We start from the raw sequence: 25,349 nt of genomic DNA on the forward strand, positions 1-25,349 counted from the left end.
TCCTACTCATGTCATTATCCTACTCATGTCATTATCCTACACATGTCATTATCCTACTAATGTTATTATCCTACTCATGCCATTATCCTACTCATGCCATTATCCCACTCATGTCATTACCCTACTCATGTCATTATCCTACATGTATCTATCCTACTCATGTCATTATCCTACTCATGCCATTATCCTACTCATGTCATTATCCTACATGTACCTATCCTACTGTCATTATTTTACTCATGTCATTATCCTACCTATCCCATTCATGTCATTATCCTACCTATCCTACTCATGTCATTATTCTACACGTACCTATCCTACTCATATCATTATCCTATTCATGTTATTATCCTACTCATGTCATTATCTTACTCATGTCATTATCTTACTCATGTCATTATCCTACCTATCCTACTCATGTCATTATTCTACACATACCTATCCTACTCATATCATTATCCTATTCATGTTATTATCCTACTCATATCATTATCTTACTGATGTCATTATCCTACTCATGTCATTATCCTACTCATGTCATTATCTTACTGATGTCATTATCTTACTGATGTCATTATCCTACTCATGTCATTATCCTACTCATGTCATTATCTTACTGATGTCATTATCCTACTCATGTCATTATCTTACTCATGTCATTATCTTACTCATGTCATTATCCTACTCATGTCATTACCTTACTCATGTCATTATCTTACTCATGTCATTATCTTACTCATGTCATTATCCTACCTATCCTACTCATGTCATTATCCTACTCATGTCATTATCTTACTGATGTCATTATCTTACTCATGTCATTATCTTACTCATGTCATTATCCTACTCATGTCATTATCCTACTCATGTCATTATCTTACTCATGTCATTATCCTACTCATGTCATTATCCTACTCATGTCATTATCTTACTCATGTCATTATCCTACTCATGTCATTATCTTACTCATGTCATTATCCTACTCATGTCATTATCCTACTGATGTCATTATCTTACTGATGTCATTATCCTACTCATGTCATTATCCTACTCATGTCATTATCCTACTCATGTCATTATCTTACTCATGTCATTATCCTACTCATGTCATTATCCTACTCATGTCATTATCCTACTCATGTCATTATCTTACTCATGTCATTATCCTACTCATGTCATTATCCTACTCATGTCATTATCTTACTGATGTCATTATCTTATGCATGGCATTATCTTACTCATGTCATTATCTTACTCATGTCATTATCCTACCTATCCTACTCATGTCATTATCCTACTCATGTCATTATCCTACTCATGTCATTATCCTACCTATCCTACTCATGTCATTATCCTACTGATGTCATTATCTTATGCATGACATTATCCTACTCATGTCATTATCCTACTCATGTCATTATCTTACTCATGTCATTATCCTACCTATCCTACTCATGTCATTATCCTACTCATGTCATTATCCTACCTATCCTACTCATGTCATTATCCTACTCATGTCATTATCCTACTCATGTCATTATCCTACCTATCCTACTCATGTCATTATCCTACTCATGTCATTATCCTACTCATGTCATTATCTTACTCATGTCATTATCCTACTCATGTCATTATCCTACTCATGTCATTATCCTACTCATGTCATTATCTTACTGATGTCATTATCTTACTCATGTCATTATCTTACTCATGTCATTATCTTACTGATGTCATTATCTTACTCATGTCATTATCTTACTGATGTCATTATCCTACTCATGTCATTATCCTACTCATGTCATTATCTTACTCATGTCATTATCCTACTCATGTCATTATCCTACTCATGTCATTATCCTACTCATGTCATTATCCTACTCATGTCATTATCTTACTCATGTCATTATCTTACTCATGTCATTATCTTACTCATGTCATTATCCTACTCATGTCATTATCTTACTCATGTCATTATCTTACTCATGTCATTATGTCATTATCCTACTCATGTCATTATCTTACTCATGTCATTATCCTACTCATGTCATTATCTTACTCATGTCATTATCTTACTCATGTCATTATCCTACCTATCCTACTCATGTCATTATCCTACTCATGTCATTATCTTACTGATGTCATTATCTTACTGATGTCATTATCTTACTGATGTCATTATTCTACTCATGTCATTATCTTACTGATGTCATTATCTTACTCATGTCATTATCCTACTCATGTCATTATCCTACTCATGTCATTATCCTACTCATGTCATTATCTTACTCATGTCATTATCCTACTCTATGTCATTATCATGTCATTATCCTACTCATGTCATTATCTTACTGATGTCATTATCTTACTCATGTCATTATCTTACTGATGTCATTATCCTACTCATGTCATTATCTTACTGATGTCATTATCTTACTCATGTCATTATCTTACTCATGTCATTATCCTACTCATGTCATTATCTTACTCATGTCATTATCCTACTCATGTCATTATCCTACTCATGTCATTATCTTACTCATGTCATTATCCTACCTATCCTACTCATGTCATTATCTTACTCATGTCATTATCTCCTACTGATGTCATTATCCTACTCATGTCATTATCTTACTGATGTCATTATCCTACTCATGTCATTATCTTACTGATGTCATTATCCTACTCATGTCATTATCTTACTCATGTCATTATCCTACTCATGTCATTATCTTACTCATGTCATTATCCTACTCATGTCATTATCTTACTCATGTCATTATCTTACTCATGTCATTATCCTACCTATCCTACTCATGTCATTATCTTACTCATGTCATTATCTTACTCATGTCATTATCTTACTCATGTCATTATCCTACTCATGTCATTATCTTACTCATGTCATTATCCTACTCATGTCATTATCCTACTCATGTCATTATACTCATGTCATTATCTTACTCATGTCATTATCCTACTCATGTCATTATCCTACTCATGTCATTATCTTACTCATGTCATTATCCTACTCATGTCATTATCCTACTCATGTCATTATCCTACTCATGTCATTATCTTACTCATGTCATTATCCTACTCATGTCATTATCTTACTCATGTCATTATCCTACCTATCCTACTCATGTCATTATCCTACTCATGTCATTATCTTACTGATGTCATTATCTTACTGATGTCATTATCTTACTCATGTCATTATCCTACTCATGTCATTATCTTACTGATGTCATTATCTTACTGATGTCATTATCCTACTCATGTCATTATCTTACTCATGTCATTATCTTACTCATGTCATTATCCTACTCATGTCATTACCTTACTCATGTCATTATCTTACTCATGTCATTATCTTACTCATGTCATTATCCTACCTATCCTACTCATGTCATTATCCTACTCATGTCATTATCTTACTGATGTCATTATCTTACTCATGTCATTATCTTACTGATGTCATTATCCTACTCATGTCATTATCTTACTGATGTCATTATCTTACTCATGTCATTATCCTACTCATGTCATTATCTTACTCATGTCATTATCTTACTCATGTCATTATCTTACTCATGTCATTATACTACCTATCCTACTCATGTCATTATCCTACTCATGTCATTATCTTACTGATGTCATTATCTTACTCATGTCATTATCTTACTGATGTCATTATCCTACTCATGTCATTATCTTACTGATGTCATTATCCTACTCATGTCATTATCCTACTCATGTCATTATCCTACTCATGTCATTATCTTACTCATGTCATTATCTTACTCATGTCATTATCCTACTCATGTCATTATCTTACTCATGTCATTATCTTACTCATGTCATTATCCTACCTATCCTACTCATGTCATTATCCTACTCATGTCATTATCTTACTGATGTCATTATCTTACTCATGTCATTATCTTACTCATGTCATTATCCTACTCATGTCATTATCTTACTGATGTCATTATCTTATGCATGGCATTATCCTACTCATGTCATTATCTTACTCATGTCATTATCTTACTCATGTCATTATCCTACCTATCCTACTCATGTCATTATCCTACCTATCCTACTCATGTCATTATCCTACATGTACCTATCCTACTCATGTCATTAACCTACCTATCCTACTCATGTCATTATCCTACTCGTCATTATCCTACATGTACTTATCCTACTTGTGTCATTATCCTACCTATCCTATTATGTCATTATCCTACATATACTTATCCTACTCATGTAATTATTCTACCTATTCTAGTCATATCATTATCCTACCTATTGTCCTACTTACCTAACCATGTTTATGTTCTACTTACCCATATGTTTGAGCAGCAGCAGAAATTCATCTTCATCCATTCCATAAGCATTCTCTGGTTTGTTTAACAAATCCAGTAAACTTCCTCCTTCACAAAACTCCATTATGACAGTCAACTTCTTGGACCCTAACTGTAACAGAGACAATACTTACAACAATTAAACTATAAATACAAAATCCATTGTAACAACTATGATCAGATTTCAAATGATAATATTATCAGAAGATTTATGCTGTGCAGAGCACTTTGCCTGGCTCGAAATAGTAAGTAAAATATGGCCTGCTGTTATTTTTTAAGTTGCAGGCCAAAAGAAATATGTCCACCTAAAAAACAAAAATGTGACATATAGGCTGACAAGTATACATGACATTATGTAGTGTTCATATAACTTTTTGTAATACTTTTTAAAAACTTGTGTTAAATCGTGTGCATTTAAAAAATCTCCTGTTTTTTTGACAAAATCTCCTGCTTTTTCAACACACACCTCCTGCTTTCTTTTGACTAAAGGTTGACAGGTCTGACATGTCCTGCTGGAAATAAGACAACATGGGTCGAGTGGAGGGTGTGGAACAGTGTGTGTGAAATTAGGACCTCTGAGATGTATTTTAAAGCATTATAAAACTAAACTAAATAACAGAATTATGAGATACATAGCAGATGAGATAATCATACATATATTATATATCTCTCGAAAAATGACCTGCAATATTTGGAAAGCTTTAACAGCTTTAGTAGGTCTGAAAAATGGACTGCTTTTTAAGGCATTGTTTTGAACCCTGAATTGGTGAAATCAGATTGTGCCCATGATGGACAAGCTTGATCCTTAAGTGGATATGGGCATGTAAATGATTCAATAAGTAATCGGTAGCAACAGTTCCATTGACCGACACTTTAAAAGTGATAGTTGGGCCTGACTAGCAATAACTACCAAATGATTGGCAGAACGACAATTATAATTATATCACAATATAAAATATCATTCTGAGTCCTAACCTACAGTGAAACCCCTCTAAACTGGACAAGCACCCCTCTAAACTGGACAAGCACAGGGCCAAGTAAAAGGTTTGGTTTAAGGGTATCCAGGTTAGAGAGGTTACTGATATGTTTGTATTTAAAAAAGGACTGTGAAAAAGTCCAGTTTTAAAGGAATTCTGGTTTACAGGGTTTCTAATATAACAAATTCAACAGTTCTAATACCAGAAATTCAAATTTATACTCCATTGTAATTTGTGTAAAACTGCCTGTATGGTTCCAGCTTTCTGGGTTCCAAACTATGATAAAACGGTGAATGAATAATTTTTCAAAAATAAACAAAAGAACTTAAAGCCACTGACCCTATATTTATTAGGCATTGTAAAATATTTTATGCTATAAGTGACTTTTTCCCCAATTAAATTTGAGTTTGTAGTAGCTCATAAAGACTTTTATGCGAAATCTCAGAATTAAGGTTTGCAGCTTTAAGCGCCTGTCCTCATAAAACACTGGAATTTGGAATGAAAGCTTCAACATTAAGATCCAGACTTTAAAATTTCAACTTGCATTGTATGCTCAATAGATGTATTTTGTGGTGGGGTGTTGTTAAACATTATCTTCATGTCCACTGACAAAATTGGGTTCTTTTTTCCCTTTCTTTTTAAAACAAACACCACAAATATTTAACACAGAGACAAAGACATTTTTGGAGTGGATGAAAGTCAGTGTATGTGGCCTTACACCTACCCAGTGAGCCTAGCAGTGCACTCGCTCTGGGTTGGAGCCGGTACTGGCATGAAAAATCACCCATTGCCTGAGGTGGGATATAAACCCAGTATCACCCAGTCTCAAATCTGATGGCATAACCAGTGTTCGAGATTAACGGTATCCCGATATCCCGGGCATACCAGAATTTTATTTTGGATACCAGACTTCAAAAACCCAGTATCCCACCGGGATACCATATAATATTGTTGGGTTTTTTAATCAGGACTGCATTTTATTTTCCGCTGAAACAATGAAATTCCGCAATTTCGATTGCAGCATAGCAATAGACTGGAAACGAGAACAGTGTTGTCCCAAGTTTGTTAGAATACCAGATTTTGAAATGTTAGTATCCAACTGGGATACTGCCCAAAATTGCTTATCTCGAACAATGCATAATCACTACACTACCGAGGCTGGGTCCTTGTTGTCACAAACCATGTACTCACTTCCTGACCCATAATTATCTCTACTCATCCCATAGAACTTCAGGCCTCTGAAAATCGTGAGAACGGTTGTTTCGTTCGCACGTTGCTCTCACAAATCTAATTTTGTGTAACCTAAAAAAAATTCACGCAAAATTTCAAGCACTATTTACATGGAAAAAATGCAAAAAATGAAATGGCTTACATGGATTTATTTCTGTGTAACTGATAAATGAATCATGCTGCTTTTCAATTCTTATAGGCCTGGAACAATTTATTTCCCCTTCCCCAATCCTCCAATGGACTAATTTCCAAAAACCCATTCTGTGACATTTCATGTTATTTAAATGTAGCCAAGCTTGACTGTCAAAATGTTTAAAGTACAGGGTTATAGTCACAACTGTTAAACCTATCAACATCATGAAATGTGAGAAAAAAAGAAGAAAGTAAAATAGGTAATTCTGACCTCTTCTTCCATCCCGTAGAACTTGATGATGTTAGGATGGCGGAGATTCTGCAGAGCTTTGATCTCACGATCCATGTCGTGGTCGGCTCGCAGCCCAAACACCTTGAGGGCTCGAATCTCACCAGTCTGTAACAGAATTAAAATAGGTAGCAGACGTCAAGTTAAGAAAAACAACTATTTTAGCTAAGTACTACAATTTTGTGTTAAACTTGAAGTGTTTCAAAAACTTACAATTATATTGAAAATAACAATGAAACTTTCCACTTTCTTTAGACCGAAAATGTCTGTCTCTAAATGCTATATTTCACATTTTGTATGTATTTTAATATTACTTATGGTTAAAATTACTTATCTATTTTATAATTATGTCTTATGTTCAATGGCTTATATAAAATAGACCAATAATTAAAAAATACATATAAAATACCACATTCTTTACTGTTTGTCACTTATATGGCATGCCAGAGAAATGTTGTGGTCGCATTTGTGGGGTCAAAATGCACTGAAAACGACCACTGGGTCTGACATTACTGGTCGTAATCCATAATAGCAGGGTAGCTTTAATACCAAGGTAATTTTGCTTTAAAATAATAAGGAAATATTTCAGTCTTTAAAATACTGGTCTTTATTTTGCAGGACTAGATCTTGGTTAGCAAAATATTTCGCCAAATGATTTTAAAAAAAATCAAAACCCAGAGTTATTTTTCAACAAAACACCAATTATTACGTGATTTTTTTTCGCCAAATGAAAATAAAATTCGCCAATTATTCCTAAAATTAGCAATTGTCGAATTTAGTGAATGACAATCTAATTAAAATTAGCTCCACTATTACATGTGGATCTAACACCAGCCAGTTGGAGCTCATGTCCACCAATCAAAACCTTACTTGCAGAATCCTGCCAGTGATTTAAAAATAATTTGAAAACATTCCGAATTATCCTGAGGGTATACGATATGTTTCATGTGAATTACGAATGCCTTATTTAGACCAGTAGAACTAATTTTAATTGCATTGCTAACAACACTGCGTAGTCCCCAATGTCCAGGTAACATTTCGTCTGTAAATAATAATTTAAATATTGACCAATCACACTTCGCCTTTTATAACGTTATTTGGGAGCATACAAATTCTAAAAATATCGGGCGAGTCTATTTTAGTGGCCGCAGTACAGCCAACCATACCAATACGTACGGGGTGGGTTATCAGTCTTCAATTTTACATTAAAAATTATTTATTTATTTATAAAAAAAAACTAACTAAATCAGTCTTCAGATTTACATTACAAATTATTTATTTTATAAAATAAAACATGTTTTAAGGCATTCGTAATTCACACGAAACACGTCGTATACCCTCAGGATAATTCGGAATGTTTTCAAATTATGTTTAAATCACTGGCAGGATTCTGCAAGTAAGGTTTTGATTGGTGGACATGAGCTCCAACTGCCTGGTGTTAGATCCATATGTAATAGTGGAGCTAATTTTAATTAGATTGAGTGAATGGCAGAACTAGACCTGTTTTGGGGTGGTATTATAATCGGGGTGGTCGTGAGGTGTTGTTTCTCTATAATTGTATATAGTGTGTTTAACCACATACTAAACGTTTCTCACATATGACAGATTTTATTTGGTATAATACAACCTTCAACACACTGGAATCAAAACCGAAAGTAATAGATTATAGAAAAAACCCGGAAGTTCCAAACTTTAATGTTTTACGTAAAACTTTGACAGTCTAAAACATAAATACAGACACATTTCGGGGTATGTAGTTTACCTTGGATATTCCTTTAAACACTTCACATGTTGCTCCAAGTCCCAGACAATCATCCTGACTGTAGAAATGGTTAACAGTCGCTCGAGTTGTCATTGCGTTTTAACGTTTGTCTCGATCAAGCTTCTGTCTCGATAAATCCAAACGAAAAGAGGATGAAACGTCATAAACTTTATTTATAGCATTCGGACATTCTCGGATTTGTTCGTTTTAAAGATAGAGTAAACTCAAACGAGATTTATGTGTTGGAAAGATGCATACCCGGACCACCAACACATACTGACACTTTAACAAATGAAAAACGCGTAATTTTAGAGTTAATACAAAAAAAAAACCCATGATTATTCCTGCTAACTGGGGGCAGCCATTTTGTTTCGTTTTTGTGACGTCCGGTGGTATAGATTAGGGCGAAGTGACGTCGGCTCCGTCCATCTGCTCTATACACAGTGTAAACAAACGCTCTAATTTACGACAAGGCGCTTCGCTTTCATCAACCTGACTTGTAAAACAATATAAATGACTTGATAGTATATTAAACTGTTTAACTAAATATATTTCAATTTGCATCAATAGAACGAAATGGAGTTATAGTATTTTTCTTTTTTTAAAAATCCAAAGAAAAAATGCATATTATTAGGCCTGTTGGTATGCTACGTTCGAGCAAAAACGACCACTCACGATACCCAAGTGATAATTTTCTTTTCTTTGGGACTACGTAATTGATCAGTTTTGTGATTTTAGATGGGAAAGTCTACTTAATCAAGGGTTTTACAGAATTACTTACAGTAATAAAGCAGGATGGCTGATCGATTACGAGTAGAGGGGTGTCCGTGCGGTTAACACACAATACCCTGTGATCTTAATAAAAGAGGCACGTCTTTTTAGTGTGTAGCGTAGTGGTTAGGCCATCGGTCTACAGGCTGGTAGGTACTGGGTTCGGATCCCAGTCGAGGCATGAGATTTTTAATCCAGATACCGACTCCAAACCCTGAGTGAGTGTTCCGCAAGGCTCAATGGGTAGGTGTAAACCACTTGCACCGACCAGTGATCCATAACTGGTTCAACAAAGGCCATGGTTTGTGCTATCCTGCCTATGGGAAGCGCAAATAAAAGATCCCTTGCTGCTAATCGGAAAGAGTAGCCCATGTAGTGGCGACAGCAGGTTTCCTCTCAAACTCTGTGTGGTCCTTAACCATATGTCTGACGCCATATAACTGTAAATAAATGTGTTGAATGCGTCGTTAAATAAAACATTATTTTTTATTATTTTTTTAGTGTGTCTAAACACGATGACTAGGGACCGTCTAAATATACACCTGCCAATCAGGAACCACAGGTACAGGCCACGGAAAGAAAATACCAATTAACTAAGAAAACACTCCGATTATTATTTCAGTACGTGGTTTAATTTATGTACAAACCATAATACAGTTATTTCAACACTTTGACAATGGTGGTTTATTTTGTATTGAAAAATAATATATAATTGTTGCTGGCTTATTGGGATGACTATTATTACAGAATATTGCGATGCATCCGCAAAAATCAGGTATGTTTTGTTTCTTCAGTTCGAAGACTAATTGACCCCTCCGTATGACGAGTTAACCACGCCCCCCGTGACACGTTAGGTATTACGTAACCACCAGCTCGCCAGAGGGCGTTATATATAATAGCCATCATATTTAACCGTTTTATTAATTGACTATACGATTATACTTGTTGATATTAAGCAATAATGTGCATTATATATCGTTGAATATGTATACCAGGTCAAATGCCTTGAGTGTCCCTTCCTTTAAAGTTACATTATCTGGTTACCATATTATAACATCATGTACAAATGTGAAATACAAGTTCAAATGCACTTTTAAAAACGTCGTGTGTGTTCGCTATGAACGGATATCGTCAAACGTATACGCTTGATTCGTCGCCTGTGCCGCCATAGCTCGGCAAAGCACAAAGGACAGCCTGTTGTCAGTTTCAGTTAACACGTGCGTTTGCCGATTTCAAATTGTAGGGTTCGTCTAAAAAAATTAAAAAAGAAATCTTGCACTGTAGTTAAAACCGGTTTGATCTTGACAACGTATTATCGACAGTCGTACCTTCCTATTTCAGAATTGATATTGTATAAAGTGTTAGTAGAACTTTCAAAGTTTAGTTTGTATACTAGTAACACATTAATCATGTATATATTTTAAAATTAAAATATACTAAAGTAGACAATGCACTTCTTAATTTTACGTGTTAAAATCGACAAATTCAAATAAATATTATTTCGTTTGGAAAGCGTAAAGTTGGGAGGGGGGGGGGGGTGTTTAACGACATCAAAGATAAAGCATCTTGATTTAATAATCATCCGACCCCATACAGCCGTAAATAAAATGTGCTGAGTGCGTCGTTAAATAAAACATATCCTATCCTTCCTTCCATCTGCTGTTGGATGTCTAACATTTGGTAATTTTGACATATAATCTTAGAGAGGAATCGGGTGCATGTGCAGGGGGAGGGTATTGGAGGTCGAAACTCTTATTTATCCAAGCTTAAAAAAAATTGAAATGTATTTTTGGGGGCAGCATGGCCCCATATAAACTTCGCTTAACACAGTCTATAACCCCAACCCCGCTGAAATCCCTGCACACGCGCCTTGGAAACCCGCTACATCTTTTTTAGCAAGGGATTGTTTATATGTACCATCCCACAGACAGGATATCACATACCATGGTCTTTTTGTATACCCGCCGATGGGGATCGATCCTAGACTGACCGCGCATTTCCAAAAAACTTCTTTTTAGGTCTAAGTAATGAATAAAAATAACACATAGTCTTGAAAAATGTTACGTAAATCGAACACCGTACCCTCTTCCTCTACCCCTAGAGCGTGACGTAATTAGTAACACCCCCTTACATGTAACGCGTATGCCAACAGCTGGCCACTGTCAAAATTTCAAGGCAAATCTCCCATTCACCGACCCCTGGAAAGGCGTTGTACCATACCTCTATGGATATAAATATGTTTTGGAGATATGAGACGACCCCTCAATCAAGACAGTTAAATTTGTTCAAAAATTGCGAAATCTCACGTGATCTCTTGTTGGGGAATTCTATACTTGTGATAAGCCAATGAAAACCGAGATCGGTACGAGCCCGTCAAAAGTGTTCCACTTTCAAAATCATGGCTTTGTTTTTGACCTGGATAAGCCAGCGTAGTGAAACCAATGCGGAGTGCGGCGTCATATATGCACCAAACGTAATTGGATTTTCTGTTCTATATGCTTAAATAATAAAAATATTCCAGGGAATGTAGTTTTAATGACACCGGAGAAACCATAATCAGCCGAGGTGCTTCGAATACCACGGTCGAGTGTTTCTCAAGGGTTACTAAAAGAAAGATAACTACGTTGCTCTTCCTTAATCAGATTTCTGGTCAGATTTGTCGTTCTTTGTTTAAAGATAAAGACAACCACGCCCGCCCAGATTAATAATAATAATAATAATAATAATAATAACTTTATTTAATGAGGGTGACAGGTTTAGCACAAGCTAATCTTCCACTAGGCCCTCAGCAATACATTGATACACTGGAAAAGAAAATACATGTATACTAAGTACTATACTATTATAATAAATGCATACATACATACTGACTAGAGAAATCTTATATTTAACAGACGTCTGTTAGTTGTGTAATATTGACAGACTGAGTTGGTATAAATAGGTGTAAAACCACTTCTTCTACTTTTTGTTTTACCGGCCTCGGTGGTGTCGTGGTTAAGCCATCGGACATAAGGTACCGGGCGGCGAACCCAATAGCTACCAACCTTATGTCCGGCTCTCACCCAGAGCGAGTCTTAACGACTCAGTGGGTAGGTGAAAGACCAGTAAACCCTCTTCTTTCTCACTGACCATTAACAACTAACATACTGCTCATGATGGGTTAGAGTGTGTGACTGTTGTATACGTTATTCTCTCACGTATTAGAATGTGTCAGTGTGGTGTGTGTTATTATCTTATGGGTTAGAGTGTGTCAGTGTGGTGTGTGTTATTATCTCATGGGTTAGGGTGTGTCAGTGTGGTGTGTGTTATTATATCATGGGTTAGAGTGTGTCAGTGTGGTGTGTGTTATTATATCATGGGTTAGAGTGTGTCAGTGTGGTGTGTGTTATTATCTCATGGGTTAGGGTGTGTCAGTGTGGTGTGTGTTATTATATCATGGGCTAGAGTGTGTCAGTGTGGTGTGTGATATTATCTCATTGATTAGAGTGTGTCAGTGTGGTGTGTGTTATTATATCATGGGTTAGGGTGTGTCAGTGTGGTGTGTGTGTTATTATATCATGGGTTAGAGTGTGTCAGTGTGGTGTGTGTTATTATCTCATGGGTTAGGGTGTGTCAGTGTGGTGTGTGTTATTATATCATGGGTTAGAGTGTGTCAGTGTGGTGTGTGTTATTATATCATGGGTTAGAGTGTTTCAGTGTGGTGTGTGTTATTATATCATGGGTTAGAGTGTGTCAGTGTGGTGTGTGTTATTATATCATGGGTTAGAGTGTGCCAGTGTGGTGTGTGATATTATCTCATTCATTAGAGTGTGTCAGTGTGGTGTGTGTTATTATATCATGGGTTAGGGTGTGTCAGTGTGGTGTGTGTTATTATATCATGGGTTAGAGTGTGTCAGTGTGGTGTGTGTTATTATATCATGGGTTAGAGTGTGTCAGTGTGGTGTGTGTTATTATATCATGGGTTAGAGTGTGCCAGTGTGGTGTGTGATATTATCTCATTCATTAGAGTGTGTCAGTGTGGTGTGTGTTATTATATCATGGGTTAGGGTGTGTCAGTGTGGTGTGTGTTATTATATCATGGGTTAGAGTGTGTCAGTGTGATGTGTGTTATTATATCATGGGTTAGAGTGTGTCAGTGTGGTGTGTGTTATTATATCATGGGTTAGGGTGTGTCAGTGTGGTGTGTGTTATTATATCATGGGTTAGAGTGTGTCAGTGTGATGTGTGTTATTATATCATGGGTTAGAGTGTGTCAGTGTGGTGTGTGTTATTATATCATGGGTTAGGGTGTGTCAGTGTGGTGTGTGTTATTATATCATGGGTTAGAGTGTGTCAGTGTGGTGTGTGTTATTATATCATGGGTTAGAGTGTGTCAGTGTGGTGTGTGTTATTATATCATGGGCTAGAGTGTGTTAGTGTGGTGTGTGATATTATCTCATTGATTAGAGTGTGTCAGTGTGGTGTGTGTTATTATACCATGGGTTAGGGTGTGTCAGTGTGGTATGTGTTATTATATCATGGGTTAGAGTGTGTCAGTGTGATGTGTGTTATTATATCATGGGTTAGAGTGTGTCAGTGTGGTGTGTGTTATTATATCATGGGTTAGGGTGTGTCAGTGTGGTATGTGTTATTATATCATGGCTTAGGGTGTGTCAGTGTGGTATGTGTTATTATATCATGGGTTAGTGTATGTCAGTGTGGTATGTTATTATATCATGGGTTAGAGTGTGTGAGTGTGACGTGTATTATTCTCATATGTATTAGAGCATTAGAGTGTGCGTGCGTGCGTGTGTGTGTGTGTGTGTGTTTGTTTGTGTGTGTGTGTGTGTGTGTGTGTCTGTGTGTGTGTGGTATGTGTTATTCTATCATGGATTAGTGTATGTGAGTGCGACGTGTATTATTTTCATATGTATTAGAGTATTAGAGTGTGTGAGTGTGGTATGTGTTAATATATCATGGATTAGAATGTGTCAGTGTGGTATGTGCTATTTTTTCATGTATTAGAGTCTGTTAGTTTCCGGAGGGGACTATAGGTTTTGTCTCCATCAGTCTGTCTGTCCGTCTGTCTGTCCGTCTGTCCCACATATGTTTTTTGGATGGTTTTTTTGCAGGTTTTGAGATATTGAGCTGATATTTGTGTATAGTTTCATCATGTACCATTACAGATCAAGTTTGACTTTCTTGACGATTTACCCATTTTTGACGGAGTTATGGCCTTTGAATTTCGAAGATGTGAAAATGTGTTTTCCGGACATTGTTTTCAGAAGATCTTTAGATATTGAGCTGAAATTTTGTGTATATGTTTATCACGTACTGTTGCAGATAAAGTATGACTTCCATGGCGATATACCCATTTTTGACACAGTTATGGCCCTTGAACGTAGGAGATATGAACATTTGTTTTCCAGACTTTTTTTCAAGACCTTTAAATATTGAGCTGAAATTGTGTGTATAGGTTTATTACATACAGTTACAGATCAGGTTTGACTTTCATGGCGATTTATCCATTTTAATGGAGTTATGGCCCTTGAACTTAGGAAATGTGAAAATTAGTTTTCCGGATTTTTGCAATGCCTGAAGATATCAAGATGAAATTTTGTATATAGCTTTATCATTTGTATATAGCTTTAGAGACCAAGTTGAACTTTCGTAGTGATTTACCCACTTTTCATAGTTATGGCCCTTGAATTTAGGAGCTAGAAAAATTTGTTGGGCCCGGTAGCGTACATGTATTGCTTTAGCAGTACTCTCAAAATGCTTGTTCTCTTTTGAATTAGAGTGTTTGAATATGGTATATCTTATTTTATAATGGATTAGATTATGTGAGTCTGGTATGTGTTATTGTTATTATCTCATGGATTAGAGTGTGTGAGTGTGGTATGTGTTAATCTCTTATGAATTAGTGTGTGAGTGTGGTATGCGTTATTATATCATGGGTTAAAGAGTGTGTGAGTGTGGTGTGTGTTATTATCTCATGGATTAGAGTGTGGTATGTGTTATTATCTCATGGATTAGAGTGTGTCAGTGTGGTATGTGTTATTATCTCATGGATTAGTGTGTGTCAGTGTGGTGTATGTTATTCCCTCAGTTCATATGGTAGATGCCGGTGTGGTGTGAATCTTGAGACTGATAGGTGTTTGGGTTCGCATCACAGTGAGTGCCTTTTAACTACACTGGGTTCTCGCTCACTTATAATATGTTCAAGTATGCCTGTTCTAAGCACAACAACTGACTTGGCCAGGTAGCACAACACCTAACTTAGCCAGAGAGTTCTTTCCAAGCCGAATGTGTATAAGCATCGAGTTTGAAAGAAACAGAACATTGCATCAACATCAAATCATCGTAAATCAACCATTTGTGGAAGAGTTTTCATCATGCATTAAAAAAAAAAAAACGTTTTAATTGCCCTTTCCTATCTTAAAATATTAAAAACTGTCACCATCATTGATACGTTTCTGTCCTGGACCAAACCACTAGCTATGCCAGAGGCAGGATCCAGAACCTTGAATGGGTGTGGGCATGTAAAAACTGTTTTGGCGTTTGGACAAACAGAAGTGACCGAAATCTGTCTTAGAAAGATCGTTATGGGTAACGGTCTGTAGGCGGACGTGCATTGTGCCAAATAATTGACTGATTGGTTTGTTGACTGACTAACCTAAAAGAACGGGCATGGTTTTCAGGCACCTTCTACTGTTTGTCGAGGAAGCTGGCAATGGGGATCTAAGTGAATCAGTTGTCTGGTGTGTTGTGTGAGAGACACACTGATCCCTGTGTATACTCAGACTTGTTTGTGCTCCTCTGTAGCTAATGTAATTGGACTGTCTCTGTACTCTGACAACACTTACTCCAGCTTATGAAGTTAGTGGGGAAACCATCACAGATCCGCAAGACTCACTCCTGACAGCAATGGCTAAGTAAATTGTACCGTGCAAGTGATTTCATTATGGCGGTCACAGGTTGATTAGGCGGCTGACCTTGCATATGTAGTTTGTAACAGCTACGAGAATATCCTGTTAAAAGAGTGTTAATACGAGTGTCAAACATCGTGAAATCAATGACTAAAACCACGGACACGTAGGTCTTTTCATTTTGTTTCTTTGCTTTTTGTTATTTTGTATGTGTGTGGTTTTTTTAAATTGTTTTTTCTTTTCTTTGGGTGTGTGTGTGTTCGGTTCATTATGCTCTCTCTCTCTCTCTCTCTCTCTCTCTCTCTCTCTCTCTCTCTCTCTCTCTCTCTCTCTCTCTCCTCTCTCTCTCTCTCTCTCTCTCTCTCTCTCTCTCTCTCTCTCTCTCTCTCTCTCTCTCTCTCTCTCTCTCTCTCTCTCTCTCTCTCTCTCTGTATGTGTATGTGTGAGCGTTCAAAGTTTGTAAAAACGTTTTAAAACTTTAAAAAATAATAATTACAAATATATACATATATACATGTACTATCACTTTGCTTATAACCACTATTCTATAAACAGGTATGAATCCACCGTGACATGCTCCTATTAAGCATCCAATAACAACAGTTTGGAGGTTCTGACCAATTCATTCTGTACCGCTCAGCTTAACTATATCAAATTTCACGGAAGCCGTTGATATGGATGAAAACCTTGTCAGATGATGCCCAACTAGTTTTCGGTGGGGGGAGGGGGGGGGGGGGAGGTCTTGGCAGATGGCTGGCAATGGTATTGGGTTGATGTTGATTTGAAACCCCATCTAAAACCCCCAATGAAATTACCCTTCCCCACCCCCCACCCCCCCCCCAAAACGTTAGGCTAACAAGCACTTGAAATGTTTAAAGAGTTAAATTTAAGCTGGTTATTACATGGTTAACACTTTAAAAACATCAGACATATTATAATAAGCCTATACGTATTGAACAAAAATATTTTTATGAGCAAAACCAGGATTTGTTTTTAAAGGAGCTCAATCACGGATTTAGTGGGCCTTGTTTATCTAAATATGCATTATAAATGAAACTTACATTCAATTGAAATACCAAACCTAGTTATTGTGTGATCCAAAATATTTTAATTGAACTACGATCGAGGGAATTCCATGATACACTTCTTTTTTTAAATTTGGAACTCTTCTTATAATGAGACATGAAAAATACGGAACAACAGACTCGTAGTGATTAGGCTATATATACGACAACCGTATAATGTATTTTTGGATAATAATATATATTTTTTTATTTCATGACGAAAATAACCGCGAATACGCTGAAATAAAATAATAAACAGTGGGAACATGAACTCACCATTTATTGTTATTATTTGTATTATTATTAGGCGCGTGTGCAAATTATTTTGACTGGTTCGCAACGTGGTATTTCGGTTTTAATGTATGGCGTAAAAAACCCATTACATAAATTTAGAGGGGGACCCGCGAGTTGTCTCAGCTTTAGTAGTAGCCTATAAAAAAATGTATTTTGAGTTTTATTTCCCCTTGCAATTTTAAGCATTTGAATTGTGACTAAATACAGCAAAATAACCTGTTAGTCATATTTATTTACGGTAAAATTAACTTTTTTACAAAATTTACGTAAGCAGCCTCAACATTGCAATCAGTGAAAAATTATTAAGTTCAAGCCCTGTTGTTAGTTTGTGTACTGTCCGTAGTTAGTTTCTCTTTCAGTTAATCTACCTCAGCCGCTGATAATTTGTAATTGTTATTTTTATTTATTTATTTATTCATCATCATCATTATTATTATTATTATTATTATTATTATTATTATTATTATTATTATTATTTATTATATGATGATGATGAAAGGGGGCTTGAACGCCAAAGGCGCCAGGCGCCGTCTATTTTTAGACATTAGGTCATGGTGTGGTACTACGCTATTGTTCTATAAATAAGTACGCGTCAGTGGCTAGGTCAGATCAGGTCACGCTGTAGTAAATACACGCTATCGGCCGAAAACCAGGTCACTGTTGTAGTGTATGCACTTTACTGTTTTTGCCAGTGTACTGGTTTAAATCAACTAATACAGCGTTTGTTTAACAAATAATAACGCTTTTGTGTTACATTGCCAAGATAATAATGAGTGAGATATACTGAGCGATCTGTGCAAATGAAGTTGTAATGCAAACATTATATGGGGAAACAGGGTCACATTTGTAAGCTGACGTCTGGTACGTACAGCTTGGTCGCGTGCAGGCAGGTGTGTAAACAAAATGTATTGTAAACTATGTACCGGCCAAATCGAGGTCACGGTTTCTTGCATTTTTTTTTTTTTGTATTCACAGTATTGTCATTGGTTTGGCTTATAATAAGGCCAACGTACCTCTTTAGTCAACTGTGCCACAAACAGAAAGTCCACATGTGAGATGGATATCACTGTTGTGAAGTGTTTGCAAGGTCATCCGTAGACATAAGCAAAACGTATTGTAACCTATTAAGTGTATCTAATATAAATATGATCAAAACCTTCGTTTTTTATTTCATTTAATCCAAAACCATGCCCACTGAAAGGTGGAAGGAGTATTTGTCAGATATTTATTATAATTCAAAACATCCAGCTTCCTTTTCGGGAGTAAATAAACTGTATCGCATTGTGAAAAAGAAAGGTAAATTTGACATTAGCTTTAACCATATCAAGCAGTGGCTAGCTTCCCAAGACGCTTACTCGCTTCAGCGATCTTTGCGCTACAAATTCAAAAGAAACAGACTCGTGGCGATTGGATTGAATTCCCGATGGGATGTTGACTTAGCTGATGTGTCTAATCTTTCTTCGGATAATAATAGTGTGAAATTCCTGTTGATCGCTGTCAATGTATTTACAAGATACCTGTGGGTTGAACCATTAAAAAACAAAACACCCGAATCTGTGATTACAGGACTGAAAAACATATTTTCAACTGTACCTCTACCTGAGATCATAAGATCTGATAAAGGTCGTGAATTCAATAACAATAACGTGAAATCTTATTTGAAAAGCAAAGGTATAACATACTACGTCACTCAAAATGAAACCAAAGCTTCCTATGCTGAGCGAGTCATACGAACTCTTAAAGTTGCTATGTACAGATATTTTACTTACAAACAGACTTATCATTACCTGGATATTCTCTAAGATCTAGTAGATGGTTATAATCATAGACCACACAGGTCATTAAACCAACGATCCCCTTCAGACATAGATGAGGGAAATGAAGCTACTGTGTGGAAAGAACAGTGCATTGATCCTTTGAAAACAAAGTCTAAAACTAAAAGGAAACCTTTTAAATTCAAACTGGGAGACCAAGTGAGAATGTCTCATTTGAGATACACTTTTCAACGAGATTATCAAGAAAAGTGGACTGAAGAAATATTTATCATTAAGAGGAGATACTATAGAGATGGGTTTCCCATCTACCAGTTGGAAGATTACGCAGGTGATTCCATTCAAGGTACTTTCTAAGAAAATGAGTTACAACAAGTTTTCAAAACAAATGATAGCATTTGGAAGGTGGAGAAAGTGCTTAAGCAAAGAAAGAGGAGAGGAGAAAAAGAGGTGTTTGTCAAGTGGATGGGCTACCCTAAAAAGTTCAACAGTTGGATACCAAAAACAGATCTTCAGCAAGTATAAATAGCAACACTTCTTAATCGATAACCAATGTTCGAAGTTAGATGTGACTATAAAGGAAGAAACAACCAATTAGTATTCATTATGATTTCTGATGTCATAGTGTCAACACCTATTTAAAAGATGTATTAGTGTCATATTTGCATTTAAAAATATGTCTGGCCCCATGACCTGTCTCGTCATATACAGACTAAACATGACAAAATAAGACAATCTTTTTCACCAGTGGCAGCAGCAGCAGTAGCATCTATACCGTCAGCAGCAGCAGCAGCAGCAGCAACATCTATACCATCATCAGCAGCAGCAATACCACCACTGACAGCATCAGCGATACCACCATCGGCAGCAGCAGCAGCAGCAGCAGCAATACATAGTACATAGTTTACAATACATTTTGTTTACACACCTGTCTGTACGCGACCAAGCTGTACGTACCAGACGTCAGCTTACAAATGTGACCCTGTTTCCCCATATAATGTTTGCATTACAACTTCATTTGCACAGATCGCTCAGTATATCTCACTCATTATTATCTTGGCAATGTAACACAAAAGCGTTATTATTTGTTAAACAAACGCTGTATTAGTTGATTTAAACCAGTACACTGGCAAAAACAGTAAAGTGCATACACTACAACAGTGACCTGGTTTTCGGCCGATAGCGTGTATTTACTACAGCGTGACCTGATCTGACCTAGCCACTGACGCGTACTTATTTATAGAACAATAACGTATTGCACCACACCATGACCTAATGTCTAAAAATAGACGGCGCCTGGCGCCTTTGGCGTTCAAGCCCCCTTTCATCATCATCAATTATAATTAATCTATGGAAAACGTACACAAAAGGGTCCGCTAAATTAATATACTCCCCCACCCTCTCCCCTGTTCAGAAAATGCACTGTTCGTACAGTACTTAGTATGTATTCCTCCTGTTCCAGATGGTTCGGTAATATGGATCAATCAAATACAAGTACTTATCTACCGCCTATATAAATTTTTGCTTTGAATATAGCCAGCCCTCGTTAGTGGAGGCTATAGACACGGCCTTCGTATATATAGTCACATCGTATATAAACACAGTCTAGTTCAGAGTATTCTTTAAAAATGTAACAATTCCTATCCCAAGTCAGCTGTTATGGCATATTTTGTATAATAATGAATTTGACAAGGTGGAAAATGACGGTGTTTGTGATCCAGATGTTTAGAGTTTTTCGCGTACGACTAACGATAAACTTTACCTATAGATGCAAAGGCCTAACTAGTCGGGATTGTCGACGTTTAACATGCTTCTGTTACTAAAATAAATTAATGTATAAGCTTATTATTATTCAGTACATTATTATTTTTTAATAACTTATTTTCATTGGTTTTTTTTTTCTATTTACCCTATGTCGCAGAGGACGGTCAAGCGTTCTCGTTACACGAGCTTGGTAAAACAAAAATATAATTGCCGAGAGACAGAATGGGAAGCGGACGTTAGATTACTCTTTAACGTTTAAGGAAGCAGACGAGATCACAGGAATAGGTTTTTTGTTTTCTTTTTAAACCCAGAAAAGAAGATAGAAAGAAAATAAAAACTCAGTTTGCTGAGGTTCATTTAGCATTCCTCCTCGGCTTGGCAGTCTACGTTTGTCATTCTTGGCGATCCCAGTGGTGTGAAAGGTAATCAGCTTTTCAATTTCAAACATATCAACTTGCAAATGAATTAGAAAGCAGCCAGCAATAAACACATCAGCGTAACCGAATATAGGTGTCCGGACGTCTTTCGATCTCCCAGGCGTATCAACAAAAATGACTTACACGTAAATGGTTATCGATCGAAAACCGTTAGAACCCAAGGGTGATGTAATGTGGAAGTGATAGACATTCAACCAGCCGTAATTGCACTTTCTGGTGCACCACAAAACCACCAAACAACAAATCGTTTCTAACTGGTATCGGTGGTGTATATTTTAAGCCGTCGGCTTTGAAGCTGGTAGGTAATTGTTTCGCATCCGAGTACCGACATGTACGTATTTTTCAAAAGAACATTAAGTTTGTTTTTGTTTTAACGACACCACTAAAAAAACCCGATTCCTTAATCATCGACTACTGGATGTCACACATTTGGTTGTTGTGATGCGTAGTCTTTTATATGCACTTTCCCCAGAGACAGGACGGCACATACCATGACCTTTGATATATCAGTTGTGGAGCACTGGTTTTGACGGGATTCTGAAAAGGAAAACATGTACACCGGACAAACACTTCAATATGTACAGCATCTGCTCGGGAGAGAGGTTAATAGTGATGGTGCTAATGCGAACCCATTGGCCTTATAGACAGATGGCCATAGTTATTAGGCAATGTAAAATAGGTTTCGCTCTTAGCTCATACTGTATTTATATTTAACAGAAAAGACATCCAGTACTTGATGATTAATAAATCAATATGCCCTAGTGGTGTTGCTAAACAAAATAAACTTTTAACTTTAAAGCCAATAGATGAATAATACGACTCTAATGTTAATACGACTATACTTTATTGACGGACCATGCCATACAAATAATATTGCACACGAAGTACTCATTATCCAATGACGTCATATATTTTATGACGAATCAAATCGTTTTATTTCATAGATACATTAGACTTAAAGTACAGACTGTGACGCTTTGACAATCCACGCACTATATTACGTGGAGGAAAATGTTGAAGTTGAGAGAGTTTGAAAAACGAGCTTTCAACCAAATTACTATCGACCCATGCGACACTGACAGTGTACATTTAAACATAGTATCACACGCTGATGGGATCGGGGATACAATTGAGATCCAATTATGAAAACACAAGCTTGGCCGGTTTTCATGGCGTGCGTTTAAGAAAAATCAATATAAAACAGTGCGAAAAGCAATCAGAAAGACGGAAATTTAGACCCTCATTTTGTTAGCTGCCTTTTCTATTCGAGGAAATGAAACTTTTTTTTTTTTCTTCTTCTACCGGATTACGATTTGTTAGTTCAGCTTCAGACGTGTTTCAGTATATCTGTGGCAATTTCAGTCATTACCAAGAAACATGCACGGCAAAATAATAGAGGAAATGTTTTCAAAAGATAGGTAAAATAGTTTGTGACGTAGTATTCGTAGCTGTAGAGCTAAACCGTTTACTGCTCCATGATGGAAGACACTTCCAAATGCCACTTGCAACATTACTTCGAAATGCTCTGTTAAGAGCACATATAATTAATGTAACTAACTAATCAATATGCAGCACTCACAAGATAAATTAAATAACTTAGCTTCGTTTGTGAACATTGAAAAGGAATGTGCAGACAGGGATAAAAAAAAAAGCAAAATAAAAAGCAACAAACACAACAACAACAAACCTAAAACCCTCCCCCAACCATCCCCCAAATAAACCAAAAACAACCTAACAACTACAACACACACACACACACACACACACACACACACACACACACACACACACCTCCAGTAAGCACAGCAAGAAAACCAATTTATTTGAACAATTCATAGGAGCGGGACGGTCTAGAATCTAAATGTTTGTTTTGTTTAACGACATCACTAGACTTACAAATGTAACAAAGTGTGTAATATGTACAATCCTGTCTATGGGATAATGTATATAAAAGATCCCTTGCTGCTATTTGAAAAGAGTAGCCCATGTCCGAAGCCATATAACCATAGATAAACTGAGTGCGTCGTTAAATAAAATATTTCTTTCTTTGAACATTTCATACTCGTTTGTGCGAATACATAGTATTACGAAGCCAATTTAGACAACTGTTTTCTTCTTCTTACTATTATTATATAATTAAATAAGTAAATGTATTAAATATATTATTGCATCTATAATATTATTAATATATATATATATATATATATATATATATATATATATATATATATATTTGACTGAAAGAAGTCTGTGGTAGTCGTCTGCGCGTGTTATTCATTATATGTGGAATTACCTCCCTTCCTGTGTGACACGTCCAGAACAGTGACATGGTGGATTTACTGTTAGTGTTGCGAAATCCCTACAGCAAGAACTAATTTTGACGTGGTTGGGAAATCAATAGAGTTGGTGTTGCCGTTAGGACCCAATAGATTAACAGCTCGAAATAAGAAAGACAACTCATTTGTAGTTGAAATTACATCTGGTTGCCATGGGACTATAACTCTTAGATTTGAAATAAGAAAAGGGCTTACCGCACTTTTGATTACACTTTATCTGGAGGTCTGACATGCGCCATCATGCCTCCATTTGTCTTCAGAGATATTTCGTGTCACAAGGCGATCAAGTCACACCGACGACGAATGACACAAATATCAATATTCCACACTCTTGTCTTAATGTCGTCTTCAATGTCTGTGGAATTTAAATCCATTTTTGTATTTGATTTAAACTTTTGAAATGACATACAGCTACACTTACTGTAGCAGCCATCTGTAGCAGCCACATTTTGAAAATCCCAAGTCATCTACTATAGTATAAACTGACCTGTGTTAAGTAGCCACCTGTCTTAAAAGGCCACTTTTTGAAACTCCGTTTGGTGACTGCTTAACAAGTTTGATTATACTTAACTATTTACCTTTGGTCTCACTACACAGATCACTTCCGGGTGAGAGTTCATTCATCACGATCCACTATAGTTCCTAATTGTGACACGTTATGGTTCACATATTCACTTCTAGGAAATGGTGAAGAATTAAAACAATATATATGTTTAATGGTAAGCCTTCTGGCTGTATTTTGCCCATGTTATTTTGTAATATTGTGCATCGACTTTTGGGACATGGGTATATAGCGCAAGTGACAGCCGGAGTGAATCGGTTAATGAACCACCTGTTCGGACCGGTACTACTGCCAGATGCGGTCATATAGTAAAAAACTGAGACGGAAATGTTCTCAATTTTGGAGTGAAAATAAATGCTTATATGTTGTATGTTCGCAATGACGTATGCTGTTAGTGCCAACGAGAACCCGTTCTATGGGCAATCTTCGCTTGAAGTTAGGCAGTTTAACATGGGTTTCAATGGCAGATGACATCTGTGTAGTGAGACCTTTATTTATGTCTTATATTCACAGCTGGTGCTTTAATCAAGGTTTACGGAAATGCGTACAGAAGACTCGAGATCAATAAAAGCTGCTTCCTTCGAAAATTAAGGGCGGGACGTAGCCCAGTGGTAAAACGCCCGCTTGATGCGCGGTCGGTTTGGGATTGATCCTCGTTGGTGGGAGGGCCCATTGGGCTATTTC

At 36.5% G+C, this 25,349-nt stretch overlaps 1 protein-coding gene across 1 annotated transcript in view; it reads right to left on the reverse strand.

Moving 5' to 3' along the window:
- Window positions 1-9,015, reverse strand: part of LOC121366834 (serine/threonine-protein kinase TBK1-like) — a 37,491-nt gene extending 28,476 nt beyond the window's left edge. Inside the window, exons 1-3 of the mRNA XM_041491122.1 lie at window positions 8,758-9,015; window positions 6,978-7,103; window positions 4,350-4,479 (exon numbers count right to left, since the gene is read on the reverse strand). Coding sequence (XP_041347056.1) covers window positions 4,350-4,479; window positions 6,978-7,103; window positions 8,758-8,850 — 349 coding nt within the window. The 5' untranslated portion in view covers window positions 8,851-9,015. The remainder of the gene's footprint in view (window positions 1-4,349; window positions 4,480-6,977; window positions 7,104-8,757) is intronic.
- Window positions 9,016-25,349: the final 16,334 nt, after the last annotated feature.

The sequence above is a fragment of the Gigantopelta aegis genome, chromosome 3, assembly GCF_016097555.1.
Source record: "Gigantopelta aegis isolate Gae_Host chromosome 3, Gae_host_genome, whole genome shotgun sequence".
Lineage (NCBI taxonomy): Eukaryota > Metazoa > Mollusca > Gastropoda > Neomphalida > Peltospiridae > Gigantopelta > Gigantopelta aegis.